The sequence below is a fragment of the Denticeps clupeoides genome, chromosome 6, assembly GCF_900700375.1.
Source record: "Denticeps clupeoides chromosome 6, fDenClu1.1, whole genome shotgun sequence".
Lineage (NCBI taxonomy): Eukaryota > Metazoa > Chordata > Actinopteri > Clupeiformes > Denticipitidae > Denticeps > Denticeps clupeoides.
The window spans coordinates 21,350,300-21,365,537 of record NC_041712.1 but is presented as its reverse complement, the minus strand read 5'-3'; the positions used below and the strand labels follow the sequence as shown (position 1 = coordinate 21,365,537).

At 44.8% G+C, this 15,238-nt stretch overlaps 1 protein-coding gene across 1 annotated transcript in view; it reads right to left on the bottom strand.

The window, feature by feature from the left end:
- Positions 1–15,238, bottom strand: part of med13a (mediator complex subunit 13a) — a 48,480-nt gene that overhangs the window by 9,451 nt on the left and 23,791 nt on the right. Inside the window, exons 8-16 of the mRNA XM_028984279.1 lie at positions 14,219–14,329; positions 12,569–13,303; positions 7,070–7,289; positions 5,486–5,516; positions 4,842–4,963; positions 4,344–4,434; positions 3,636–3,847; positions 2,949–3,148; positions 193–1,118 (exon numbers count right to left, since the gene is read on the bottom strand). Of these exons, the coding sequence (XP_028840112.1) occupies positions 193–1,118; positions 2,949–3,148; positions 3,636–3,847; positions 4,344–4,434; positions 4,842–4,963; positions 5,486–5,516; positions 7,070–7,289; positions 12,569–13,303; positions 14,219–14,329 (2,648 nt within the window). The remainder of the gene's footprint in view (positions 1–192; positions 1,119–2,948; positions 3,149–3,635; positions 3,848–4,343; positions 4,435–4,841; positions 4,964–5,485; positions 5,517–7,069; positions 7,290–12,568; positions 13,304–14,218; positions 14,330–15,238) is intronic.

Here is a 15,238-nt window from a genome sequence, read left to right as displayed (position 1 = left end):
TGTGACGTGCCATTTGTCATCTGGCACACTACCCCTGCGTCACCCGCAACCCGCAGCGAAAGTTTTGCTTTGAGGCGATGCGACCTTTAGGTTGCGGGCTTTACTTTGTGTCAACAGTGGTCAAAAAGTAAAAATTCGGAAATATGATTTTGGGTCCACATCACCCGGCTCTGCTTTAATTCTACGTCTCACCGTTGTGTTTGGCCCAGTGGTGAAGACACGTGCTTTTCACTAGCGTCTCGTCGACCTTCCCCCCGGACATGTTGTCCATGAACTGCCGGCCGTGCTCCAGTGCCAGGTAGCAGTCGCTGTGGAAGTCCCGCTCGTCCACGCGGACGCAGGGAGGGATGGAGGGTCCGGTGGTGCCCCGGGCGGCTCCGACGATGTCCACCTCCAGGCCGAAGATGGGGGAGAAGGGGTTGGTGCACTGATCCTGCAGGAGCAGGATGATCTCGTCCGGGACTCGTTCTCGGCTGAGGGCTCCTGTGCCCATTCGCTCGATGGAAGAGCTGCGCAGCGCCTCGAAGCGCTTCTCCGCCTCGCGGCTGACGTCCGAGCCTCGGCCGATGATGTCCAGCTCGTCCTCCAAAAAGAGGCCGGAGCCGTTACCATAGCGACGGTTGACGACGGCACTGAATCCGCAGCTGCAGGCGTACTGGGCCTCCATGTTTGGGTCGCTGATGTAGATGCCCACGTCGGCGCCCTTGATGTTCATGTTGCAGACGCAGATGCAGCAGCTGTCGAAGTTGCAGTCCTTGAACAGGTTCATCACCGACTCGGACAGGATGAGCGTGACGTAGAGGCTATGGGCCTCGGGGATGGAGGGCACCGTTGCCGGCTCCACAGAGTTGAGCGGCCGGCAGGTGGAGGGGGTGGAGGCTGGGGAGTAGAGGTCCGAGTTTTCGTATTTGAGCGAGCCCTGTACGCTGGAGGGGCCTCGGGGCGTGCGTGGGGTCCGAGGTGTGCGGGGCGTGGGGGCGGAGAAGCGGGGCGTGGCTGGTGAGGGCAGGATGCCAGTGGTGGTGCTGTTGCTAGGCGGCGCACTGTTGGAGATGAAGGGGGTCTGGGTCTGTGGGGTGTAGCTCTGGCTGTAGTCCTGTTCCACACTGGGGATGTTACTGCAGACAGAGAAAGAAAATGTTAGTCGTACTTTAATACACATACCTGAAATGAATGGAACAAAGACATTTTCATATTGTGGAATTCTCTTCATTTCCCACCCACACTACACATTTTATTCATGGTAACAATATAGATTTTTTCTATGGTGTTTCCTGTACATTGTCTCATTTTACCCAACCCGTCTGTCTAGTACCGTTCAGCCACTGGTTTAAAAATGTACACTTACACAGTGAAAGTGAAGTGATTGTCACACGTGATACACAGCAGCACAGCACACGGTGCACACAGTGAAATTTGTCCTCTGCATTTAACCCATCACCCTGAGTGAGCAGTGGGCAGCCATGACAGGCGCCCGGGGAGCAGTGTGTGGGGACGGTGCTTTGCTCAGTGGCACCTCAGTGGTATCTTGGCGGATCGGGATTCGAACCGGCAACCTTCTGATTACGGGGCAGCTTCCTTAACCACTAGGCCACCACTGCCCCGACAGCACATTTCACTGCATGTTTACATTTATGGCATTTAGCAGAAGCTCTTATCCAGAGCGACTTACAGTCTGTATTTGCAGGGACCGTCCCCCTGGAGGGACACCCCGGGTTAAGTGTCTTGCTGAAGGACACAACTGTAGTAAGTGGGGTTTTTCCCATGTTAAACATAAATAAGAATAGAATCTGGTCTGAATCATACTGCAGCCGTTATTAGGATGTTTTAGAGCTGCAGCCCAACTTTAGACCCCCCTCCTCACACACAGCGAGCAGCTCCCTCCCGAGGCCAACAGCCAGAGTGTAAACAAGTAAACACACGTGACCAAGCGAAGGCCTGGGGTTCTGGTGTTGCACGTCTGTCTGAGGGGAGAGTGAGAGGGAGGAAGTGGGAGGGGGGGGTCGTGTTGAAGGAGTCTCCATGAGCGGAAAGCTATTTTTGGACGGGCAGGCGACAGACAGCTGTGAAAAGTGAAAGCACAGCTTGTCCCACACACAGGGGGAGAGAGAGCGAGAGAGATCCTGTTGGCCTTTCGGCACAGCCAGGGCGCCCGCATTGGAAGCGGTAGCTTTGTGCGCCAGCTGTAGGTTATTAAAGCGCTCCAACTCGCTTGTAAAAAGGACCCGTCTGTGACAAACCACGCAGTTTAGTGCCGGCTTTAGCGCCGACCCCTCGGTTTGGATGACTTTAGGTTTCCAGATTATTTGTCTATCTGCAGTCTGTAAACACGCTATGTATATAAATTTGAGCCCTGCGTGAGTTTTACAAGAGGAACTAGAGCATAAACTTCAGTAAGCGCCGTGCATTTTACTGGGACATAAAACTGGAAAATCACTCAGAGATTCCGATGGCCACACACTGCTTCTGTCACTCTGCCACCAAATCGCCAATAAGAACAAACAACTATGATGTAAGGCATCCAAGTCGTAAATAATTACTTCACAGCAAGCCATTTCCAGCGCTCCAGACATCATAAAGGCTGCTATTGTCAGCAGGCAAACTGAACCAAATATTGCAGGAATCAACCAAGCACATTTAAATTATTGTCATTTATACAGTGATCATTTGTCCTGATAAGCTATGGGGAAAAACATCAATATTACTAACCAGATAATATTCTATACGCACATTCAGGAAGAGGTTAAATGATAAATGTATAGATTTATTTTTTCAACATTTAGATTGTACCGATGTAAAGTGACAAAAGGAACACTTCATTCATACATCCAGGAGAAAAAAAAAAAAAAAAAAAAAAAAAAAAAAAGGATGGAGGAGTCAAAGGCATGCCCCCACCTCCGTTTCTTAAAATAACGCCACAGAAAGATCGTCGAGAGCCTCTTCCTCACCTGTCCTTGTTGAGGAAGGTCATTGAAGGCATGGGGTTGAGCATCTCCAGTTTTCCCACAGTCCAGCTGGGCCGGTACATGCACTCGTCGGGCAGTTTGATAGGCGGCAGGCACTGGCTGGGCAGCACCTTCAGCGGGGCGAACATGGAGCAGCCCACAAACGCTTGGCACAGCTCAGGCTTGTACACAAAGGAGAAGTCCTGCAGGCGTGGTGGGGAAAGGAGTGTTAATTGGATTAGATTAGAACATCTTACATGCCAATAAGGGCACAACGTAAAAATAAATAAATAACTGAAATTCCATTGCATGCAAACATTTGGCTGAATTTGGGTGCAGCGCAGGTAACCTCAGGCATTGTGTTAATGAAACGAAACCTATCTGAACTGAAACTTAACATTGCTTGCATGAAGACACTCCTTTGTAAGAAGAAATGGTCCCAAAAAATCTCAGCCGGTATATTGAGAGCCAAGCTAGGACAGCATAATCCATTTTGCCATATTGATAATCATGATATTCTAAAAAGCCACAACTGAATTAGATCAGAAGCTTTCAGTTTTCCTGATCAAATGGTTTTACTAATATTCGTGCGACTAATTTTAAATCAATAGATATCATGACAAAAAAATTGGTACACGTTCAAATATTTACTTACATACAAAAGGGGGAAACCCTATGACCCACACCCACCTTGATCTCAGATGGTTTTGGGCTACAGAAGCTCTCCTCCACCTCCATCTTGAACTGGCCTCCCAGAGCAGACACTCCATCCAAAGAGGTCATGCCTGTTCCAGGCTCCATGCTGCCATACTCCTTACTGCCCATGTTCATGGGAGAGTAGCCCATGATGTGCTGTTCCAGAGATGGAGGAGTGGGAAACATCTGGTGCAGGTCAGCCGAGCCTGAAAAGAATTTAAAAAATAAATAAAAAAAACAAATCAAATGGTTAAAAATAGATAAATAATAAAACATTAAAAAGTAACCTGTGATTAACCTAAGGGATTATAAATACCAGCAGGGGGCGCAGTGCAAGAAACACAAGCTCCTTTTTTTCCAGGCACCATTATGTCTGATGCTCCATTCACAATCTGAAGGAGCTCTCTGGTGAGCCGATCTCAAGAGGATGCTCGAGTGATGTACAAAATTCATGCAATCCCCCCCCTTTAAGTCTTTTCTACAGCTTCATGAGTACCATTATCAAAATGGAACTAGAGCATTAATATTCAATGCGGCAATTAAAGCTAAAGCAAAGCAAGAAAAACATTGTATTTTTTAAATGAGAAATGTAAGCCCACTTGCTCATTTGAACCTGGTTTGTCATATTGAATAGTTGAAAAGAAATTATGAGCAGTAGTGTTTGAGTGTCTTGGGATTTTTGCAGGTTAGAGGGAGACTTACTGATGCAGGGAACAGAATCTAACGTGGCCGGCTTCGCCTCCTTGCTGCCGAACTTCTCCTCCGTTCCATTTATGGCTCTCTTGGCACCAGGCTGTGGAGGTAAACACCAAAAACAAATCTAATTAGACCAAATGAATTTCCCGAATTGATTAATTTTATTAAAATGTCATGAGCTGCAAGAGGAACAGCAGCAAACTCCTCCACAGTTCTGGCAATCAGGAACAATTTCAGCTGTGATATTTTTACAAGGTTGTGCCCAGGCAGATTTAAGAAATCCAAGATATTACAAATTGGAGAAAAGGAAAGATGAAGTCCTTTTGAACCTGACCCAAACAAAAATAAAACCGACTGATATTTGCAATCTTCATAGTATCTTACTCTATTTGCATGCTGTTCAGGCCTTTCAATTAGTGTTTGATGCACAGCCCCATGGCTGAAGCTAAGCATATTTCATTATATGATGAACTTTTATAACTGTTTAGAAGACAAAATTCTGACCGTGAGCTCATCTTCATCAGAGTTGAAGAGGTTGTCCAGGTCTTCCATGGACACAGCCAGATCGTTCTCGTGGATCAGACTGGCAGAGGCTGAACGACTGTGGGCTGCAGCCCGTTGCACATCTGGGACACACAAAACAAACCATTTCAGATTAGCAAGGGATGAAAATACAAGTGAAGTGAAGTGATTGTCACATGTGATACACAGCGGCACAGCACACAGTGAAATTTGTCCTCTGCATTTAACCAATCACCCTGAGTGAGCAGTGGGCAGCCATGACAGGCGCCCGGGGAGCAGTGTGTGGGGACTGTGCTTTGCTCAGTGGCACCTTGGCGGATCAGGATTCGAACCGGCAACCTTCTGATTACAGGGCTGCTTCCTTAACCGCTAGGCCACCATTGCCCCACCTGACCGGTCACGTAAGATATTTACATTTATGGTTTTTATCCAACGCCCTTATCCAGAGCGACTTACAAACCAGTTGTGACAGGGAAAGTGCCCATGGGATAGAATGTTAGGATCTGGGTCAAGTGTCTTGCTCAGGAACACAATGGTGGTAAGTGGGGTTTGAATCTCTGAAGTCTTCTGGATCAAAGCGAAAACAGAGGGGACAGAAAAGACCGGGGGGACGGGGGTGTACTCACCGTCAGAGGGTCCGGATCCAGTGTCATCACCCTGAGCGAAGACAAAAATGAAATAAAGTCTTTTATACATTTGTGCTTTTCTATCAGGCACAATATGAGAGAATAAAAATTAATTAAACACTGACCAAGACAACTGCAGTTATTTTCTACCATCTCACACACACACACAATAAAATAAAGAAAGAAAGAATTAAGATGCCATAATGGGTGCATCAGAGGAACCCTTCCCATGTTTTAACAGGCCCCAATGTCACATCAATAGCAATGAGACATAGTGGGAGAGTTATGTGCACGCACGCACGCAAGCACACACACACACACACACACACACACACACACACACACACACGACGATGAGAGGGAATGCTACATTCTAGCCATTGATTTTATTATGCCTCAGGGCATTATCTGTATGAGTGGAGTGTAATCTGTTTGCCCATACGGGGCCAGGACACAGCCAACAGCGAAGCAGCAAAACACAAACCCTATAAAGAGTGCTAATGACGGCATCTCCTCATCAATACCTGTGTCCTTGGGTGGAGAGCCAGAGTCTGATGGGTAATTAATGCTGTAGCAAACCGGGATTACCTTTTTTTGTTTATCAGTAAAACTACCTTGCGTTCCTTTCAAGTCACCCTCCCCAGCACCCAAAATCTTTTCATATGTAACTCTGTGACGACCAAACACCAATTGGCATTGTATCTCACACACAGTTAGAGTGAATATTCAATGGACTTATAGATACTGGGTGCTGATTGTTTTTACAGGTATTTACTGGTCCAATTGGTAACCAATGATATTTTTAAAAACTGTTACTGTTTTATTTCGTTTTTTTACTTCTATATGTTGTGGGATTGAGTGGATTGCGGCATTTCAAATAAAGTATTTCTAATATCATTGTATTACAATGAGGGGGAAAATATTCTATACTAAAAGCAGTGCAGACAGTTCAAAACATGCAACTTTTGCCAAAAACGAGCCCAGTGAGAAAACCTAGACTTGAGGACAGCATCTTCATGAACAAATCAATCATGATAAATCAAGAAAGACCACAACAACATTCACATCTCAATCATACTGTTACTCATGTGAAGTACAGCGTGAACTGGCGCAAAGAGAGAGACCTCTGGGCGCAGAATGTGTTCTTTTCATCGCTCCTCCTCCTCTGTGGACATGGTCACGCCTGCCAATGGTGCCATCCCCTCACACTCAAATTAAAACGTGCTAAATCCAAATCTCCTGCTCACCTTGAGAGGGTGTTTTACCAGCAACCATAATCGTGCGACACCATCAGTAGACGTGCCTGTCGCTGCTTTCACTTCTCACAAAGCACTTTCTGCTCTCTCTGGGAAGCCATTCACGATAGTAATACCTCATTAAAGACTGTACTACTCCACTGAATAACTGTAAAACACACTAAACGCAGGCTTGCAGTAAGGTCAGCTTTTATAAAGGTTCCCTTACTAAGAGATACTAAACATGGTTTCTACAATGAAAATCATTTTTTATATATTCTTCTGTAACCAATTACACATTCACACTAAAAATGAGTAATAATAAAAATAACAATAAAACCCTGTTTACCTTGTGTTTTATCCCAGGTTCTCGCTCGCGACCCGTTTTGTCTTTCTTTTCGTTGGGGAAAAAGAACTTGACGTCCCCGTCCTCGAACGCGTAAGGGTCCACCTCGGGCTCATGGTCGCAGTCAGTGATGGCGGCAGACAGGTACTTGTTCCTCTGCTGCACGTACATGTGCACACGCTCGTCAGACACCTTCAGAGGCCGCTTGGAAGTGGACATCAACCTGAAACGCACACAAAAATAAGATAATACACAGACAAATAGAGAACCACAAGCACCTAAAAAAAATTATGCAACCCTCCTGTTATGTTGCAAATGAAATAGTCAACCTGCACATCAATAAATAGTGTTCCCATTGCTTGTTTTGCCTGAAATGGTAAATGAGCTGTGAGCATACTGACACTTAGTGGAAAGCTTCTGTTATGGGTGACTGACACACTCAAACCAGAACAAAACACAATTTGTTATGACCGTATGAAAACTTGCCATGTGATGCACGGGACACAGAAAACTAGGTCTCACGTGTTAAAACAAAACTTCCACAAAATTCTGTGGACTACAAGCATTCAGACAAAACTATTGCACCAAATATTTATGATGGGTGTCAAAACTGTACAACATTTCTAGTGCTGCACGGTTAATCTAATCGCAATCGTGATGTCAGTCTGTGCGATTACATGAACGCAAAAAGCTGCGATTTAAATGATTAGTACATGGATTGGATCGGCGACACATCCAATCCATTCTCTCAAAGTTTCACTTCAGTCGGATGTGACGTGTTTGGTCACATGACTTTCAATTCGGAGACATATGCTGCATCGTACGTCAACGTCGTACGTCAACGTCGCCGCCATATTGCGATAGGCTCTGCTGTGGCGTGAAGCATATACATGTCTATGGAGAGAAGTACATAAAAATGCCTCACTCTTGTGCTGCTTGGAGCTGTACAAACCGCTGTATGCTCCAAACCAGATCCCGGGGGATTACATTTCATAGGTAAGGCAGGACAATTGTTTTGAATATATTTGGCCATTATAAAATCCCGCTTTTATTTCTAAGTCTTAACCTTAGCTAAGCTAGTCTAAGCTAGCGAAGCTATGCATTCCTGTGTTCAAGTCAGCCTCCAAACAACGTTTTGGCTAAACGTAGGCATTAACTATTTAGGCTGTTCTTAGCAGTTTAGTTAACTTTCTCAAACTCTGAAGGTTTCCTAAAGAAATTCACCTCAGTTTACAAATCTTAACCTTAGCTATGTTAGCAAAGCTATGCATCCCTGTGTTCAAGTCAGCCTCCAAACAATGTTTTGGTTAAATGTAAGAACTTTAATACAGGATTTTATAATGGCCAAATATAATCAAAACAGTTGTTTAGCCTTACCAGGGTTTGCCGTTCGACAGTAGAGTTTTTTGTGATTTATTTAATTTGGTAGAATATTGTATTTTGAACTGGGCATTTTAGGTTGTTATAAGTAGTTTGTATGTTTCACTTTGAAATGACACATTTCACTATTAGTATGTGACTTTTCATTGATATACAAGCAAGTGTCCTTTATCATATCGCATATCGCAATATTGATCTCAGAAATCGCAATGTCTTTTTTCCCCCAAATCGTGCAGCCCTAAACATTTCAAATAAAATAATGTTTATGCAATACTAATATTTGCAACTAAAATGTCCAAGATTGTGTTGCACGGGACAACAATGTCACTGGTCTAAAAGCTACACAAGTGCTGGTAAGTTACAATGTGGTGCAACCATATGTTAAACTCTTAGTACTGGCTTTGTATTTTAATTAAGTATGATGCACTATTCAGCATAACATATATAAACTGAACTTTGAACGTCTGGTAATGATAATTTACTGAAATGAGTAAAAATGTTACATCACATGAGGTAGGTCTTTTCAAATGTCTGCTAAACCTTTAAACACATTGAAATTAAAATTGATGTTCCACATTATCTGAGTGCCCATCTTAAATATTAGGACAAGTAAAAGTGCAAATAAATTTCTTTTGTAGCATTTTGGTTAAAATTTCCAATTTTCCAGAGAAACGCCCTACAGCATCATGTTAGCAACACGCAAAATTACAACTGCAATTCAAACCAGTGACCCAAGAGTCACCTGAAGAACTTCAGCTCAGGTACACCTGCAGTTGTACCTCCTGAGCACAGGGGTCTGAAATGACAAAAGCTCGTGGCTGCCCACTGCTCACCAAGGGTGATGGTTAAAAGCAGAGGACACATTTCGTTGTGAGCACCATGTGCTGTGATGTGTATCACAAGGACAATCACTTCACCTTAATATTGACATGAAAAATTTATTAAAACGTAAACAACTGAGAAATCACACATGTTTTCACAAGTCTTTTTGAATATGATTCCACAAGATTGGCACACGTATCCTTGGCCAGTTTCAATCATTCACTCGTTCCTCTTTGCAGCATCTCTCAAGCTCCATCAGGTTGGAAGGGTTTTGGTTTTGGCTGTGTGCTTAGGGTCGTTGTCCAGCTGAACGAACAGTCACCCCAGTCCGAGTTCCACAGTGCTCTGGAACAGGTTTTCATGCAACATGTCTCTATACATTGCTGCAGTCTCTCTCCTGACTAGTCTCCCCACAGCATGATGCGGCCACGACTATGCTTCACTGTAGGGATGATGCTGGGCTAGTGATGAGCGGTGCCTGGTTTTGCCTGGTCTACCATACAGGCCATACAAGTGGATTGTTGCAGAGAGGGTAGTCCTTCTAGAAGGTTCTCATAGAGGACGGGCCTCTGTAGATCTGACAGACCTAATAAGGTCCTTCATCACCTCCCTGACTAAGGCCCTTCACCCCCGCTTGCTCAGTTTAGGTAGCTAACCAACCGGGTGGTTTTGAACTTATTCCATTTACAGATGGAGGCCACTATTGGGATCCTTCAAAGCAGCAGAAATTTTTCTGTAACCTTGCCCAGTCCAGTCTCAGGTCTACAGACAATTCATGTTTGGCTTGTGCTCTGACATGAACAGTCAGCTGTGGAACCTTACATATACAGGTGTGTGCCTTTCCAAATCATGTCCACTCATGCCCTTTCCACATATGGACTCCAATTAAGCTGCAGAAACATCAAGGATGATTAGGGGGAAACAGAATGCACTCGAGTTCAGATTCTGAGCTTCACGGCAAAGACTGAATGATAATTTACATGTGATCTCAGATTTTCATTATTAATACATTTACCAAAATCTCAAGTAAACTTCTCAGTCATTATGGAGTCTGAGGGGGAAAAAACAATCAATTTTGGAATAAAGCTATAACAAAAAATGTGGAAAAATTATGCATTTTAAATTTACAGCATTTTTCAGACGCCCTTATCCAGAGCGACTTACAATCAGTAGTTACAGGGACAGTTCCCCACCCTGGAGACACTCAGGGTTAAGTGTCTTGCTACGGGACACCATGGTAGTAAGTGGGATTTGAACCTGGGACTTCTGGTTCATAGGAGAGTATGATGCACAGTGATGCACAGTATACAATGAGACTGTTTAAATGGCACTAAATCCAGAAATCCAATAAGCAGATATTCAATGAAAGTATCACAGAGCTAAGACACCTATGGGAAACTTCGGTGTTCCAATTAAGACAAATTTAGGTTTACACAATTCATCCACAACAGGGACACAACAGTGGTGGCCTAGCGGTTAAGGAAGCACCCCCCCGTAATCAGAAGGTGGCCGGTTCGCCAAGGTGCCACTGAGCAAAGCACCGGCCCCACACACTGCTCCCCGGGCACCTGTCATGGCTGCCCACAGCTCACCAAGGGTGATTGTTAAAAGCAGAGGGCACATTTCCTTGCATGCACAGTGTGCTGTGTATCTCAATGTCAATCACTTCAAAAAATAATTTTAATAAATGTAATAATTTTTTTTTTTTTTTTTTAAAGAGCTCTGACTGTCTCATGTTTATATCTAAATTGCATTTGTTTTTCCTGCCTATCTGATTTATAGATCCCTTTTCACAGAGGTGCTCCTCATGTCCATCCTGGACCTGGTTAAGTCGCTTTTCTCGCTGATAAATAAGACCAGAGGTTTCACTACAAACACAATTCCACAAAGTCTGACTGAGTGGAACTTGTTTGAGATTAAGTGACGTGAGAACCTTCAGCCAACAGGATTACCACAGAGAGAGAAAAAAGCTGAATGTCACCCTCCATCAAACAGTGATAATAACAGATAGCAGGACATAAAACAAAAGCTCTTCCAAATCCCTAGCAGGGCATAAATATTGTGCAAATTTAAGTGCAAGTGTGGAGGAGGAGGTTATTAAAATATATAATAATAATAATAATAATAATAACACAGGCATACACACACACAGAACTCTTTGTATATACATGGACAAGAGCATGCGTGTGTATTGGCGAATCAATAAGCTCCCTCTGCAGCAGTGCTGGCCAGGCACATTAGTGCTGTATGATGTCAAAAGGGGCACATGGCAGCAGCTTAACGCACCGCACGAGACCAGCGGCGGTCCGGGGGACAGAGAGAGAACATTCTGAACGGGCGCGGGAGGGAGGGAGGGATGACGTGCGCCGCTGCTCTTTGAACAACACATTCTAGAGCAGTGCTCTGTTTTCCTGCAGAGGGGGGGGGGGGGGAGACACTGCGAACATGGGGTCCGGTACCAAGGGCGGTTCTTGGTCCGACAGTAGGTGAAAAACGGGGATTGATGTGGGGGGGGGGGGGGGTTCCACATCACCACGTCTTAAAAACACAGAAACCGAGGTTCTCCTGGATTTCTCCCTCATCACCACATAATTAACGGCATATTGTAAAAAAAAAAAAAGCACACATTTCAAGGAATGCAACAGCTGTGAAATTACCCTGGTAATTAATGCCATTTTAAGCCAGGGTCTTTTAGATTTGCATGTTTCGATTTGTGTACGGGAAAGCGATAGTCTTAATATTGCACAACTTCTCGGATCTATGAAATGAAAGCGGAGTTGGCCGCGGCTGCCTGTGCCAGACCGCGGGTAGCCAACACAATGCTTAGCCGGCACAAAACTGATGACACGTTTAAACAAACATCTGCCAGTCATCTGTGAAAGCCATCAACCTACTGGCAAATAATGTCAGTCAACAAGGCCCATATCAGCTGGTGTATTGGCCCAACAACAAAAAGCTGCAAGCAAAACACAAGGCAAGCTTAGATACTAGATATGATTAGCAAAATTCTTCCAATGTTGCGTCAAGTGACTGTAACAATGCTAAATTAATTAACAAAATTGGATTTATGGGAGATACATATATATATTAAATAAATAAAAAAAAGTCATATAGCAATAAAAGCCTCTGGCTGTCCTGATGCCCAGCCATATGGTCAGGCATGGGAGCAGAAATGGCCGGCAAATGACCATCCCCTCTCTGGAAGTGGCCATTTGGTAAATTACTGCTCTCTGTGAGACAGGTGCACAGTTTAAGAAAACCACCGTAACTACACCCCCTCTCTGCAGGCGTGGTACTCACTCTGTGACGGACACCAGGCCTTCCTGCCCCAGAGAAGCCTCCTCTCGGAGTTTGTCACCAGGCAGGGCGGGCGTGGGGAACTCTGCATCTTTCCGTCGGGGGAGGTTGAAGAATTTCCAGGGCGTGTGGCTGCTGTCCTCTTCCTGGTTGACCGCCGTCCCGATGTAGACGGTGGGTTCCAGCGGCTCGGGATAGGTCGTGGGGTGGAAAGGAGGTGGGAGTGTCTCCATTCGGGAGTCATCCACACTCTTCTGGGGCAGCAGGCAAGGCTCAGAGGTGGGAGGTGGGTAGAAATGTTGGCTGTGGGGCGTAGAAGGGTTCTTCAGGGTATCCGGCGTCTCCTCGTTGTGTTCACAGGGGTGCGGACTGAGAGGGGGTGGCTGTGGCGATCCCACCATTTCAGAAGAGCCGCCGGAGATGACCGGCCCCGCACTGCCGTGGAGCTGTGGGGGCTTGGACACGGGGCCGCCCACCTCAGACGGGCGCAGGCCAGGAAAGCGGCCGGCGTCGGTGGAGCGGAGAGACAGGCGCTGGCCAGCAGAGGCTTCGGGCTCCAGAGAAACTTCCTCACATATTGAGCTGCGGTGGTGAAAGGGCGTCTGAGGACGCTTCTGCTGCTTTTCCGCCTTCTCTGGCTTCTCCCCAGCCTTGTGCTTGTTGGGCGGCTGGGAGGGCTGACTGGCAGAGGGGGGCTGGCCCGGAGGGACACCGGCTCGCTGCTTCTGACTTTTGTGTCTGAGTATGAAAAACCAAGAAAATAAATATACACAATAGCGCACAGCACATATAAACACATCGGCAGGTTACAGGTCCAGTTACAGATGATATAAAATAAAAAATACTAATCCAGTGGTGAGACCTTTTACATCAGTTTAACTGTAACGAACTCAATCATGACACTAGTTTATGAAAATGACTGTTCTATCCCCACTGTCAATCAAAATGGTCATAACAGAGCAGCAGTGGTCTTCGTCTGAGAGCGTTTGCTCCTTATTTAACCTTTCTCTGGAAGTACACTCGTATATGAGACACAGGGTGATTTGTCTTTATTTTTGTGAGACCGTGGACTGCTGCTTAATTTAGGCTGTCGTCTTTGCAATATGCAAAACACACAGACCACAGGCCCTCTCTGTGGTCAGTGGACTGCCCAAGTGCATTTAAGCGCAGGGCAGCTGGCGTCTTGGTGGTTTAGCCGAGCAATCAGTTACTCATATCTGCAGCATTAAAAGGGAACAGACTACACTAATATACAGCAGAGCCCGGGGGGCAAGCCCTTCATAAAAGTAACCTGGCGTCCACAGAAATATCTCATGACATACACATCAAGCAGCTAATACTCGACTGCAAATAAATTGCCGAGGATTATAAGCACATTTTTCAAAATGGTAACAAGCAGGTGTAAAGAAAACAGATGACTTCAAACTCGTTCCTCAGCTGATGCTCTACACATGATCTAGATAGCACACTGTGGCAAGTCTCCACCACCACCTTACATCCTCTAGTTTGAAACTGACAAATATCAAACACTAAAGATCAACTCAATATTATGTAGCACACATACACTTTGAAAAGATTTTGATTGGAAATGAGCAAAAGAAACCAACCGAGCAAACCAACGAAGATTTAACATGACATGACTGTCCACTGTACCTGGAACAGATGCAGCTCGATCTGTGTGCAGCCTCCACAAAGTCCCAAGAACCTGCTTTTTCCAACATCTCCACCTCACCAGTGCCATTGGCTGTAGCTGAGAACTTCCGCCTACGACACAAAGGGATTTTTTTTTTTTTCCAACTCAGTTACAGGCACAGTGAACTGCAGCAATCGGTGGCGTTGAAGGCAGTAGCAAAGGTTAACATTTTAAAATGCTCAAGTTTAATGAAGAGGGTGGAGAGCTGGCAAATGACAAGCACAAACCATACTTTGCCTGCTGCAACCAACATTTACAACATTTACAAAGCGTCTACAACATTTATGGTACTTTATGGTGACTTATGGTAATTGTTGGAATACTTTGGAAATGTTACTTTTTTTTTCATAACTTTGAGAGTTATGAAAATGTAATAGTAGTGTAATAATTTGAATTACTGTGCAACTAATTTTAAATTATGAATGTCCTTAACTGTTACCCATTTAGAAATTATGTAACCTGACAGTGTTAGCCCTAAAGCCATTCTAAACATTGACTACAGTCAAACTCCATTTAATACATAGATGGCCGGCCTCTAGAAATCTAACATCTTTCTCCAGCAGACTGCCTTCCTTGCAGTGTAACATTAAGGTGAATTAAATTCCTAAAAAAAAAAAATCAGCTTATGAAACCACTGCTTTCATAAACCTCCCCTCAGTCTTGGTTTCAGAGCCGCTTCAATAATTTGTTCAACAAAATTTAACTTTGACCATGGTGTGCACTGAAGCGCCATATCAATTTCAGATCTATATGGAGTGAGTTTTCCTTTTTCTGACACCTCTTTACTTAATAACGGCAGACACTAAATAACCATTTGCAGGAAACAGTGCATGGACAGTCCAGCTCCAAGACCCGAACAGACAGTTTCAATATCAGGAGCGGCGACTTGACTAACATGATTACCGCTACACCAACTATTAAAACAGGTCACTAAGGTTTTAACTATTTTGTCACATCTTAATGTTGTAATCATGAACATT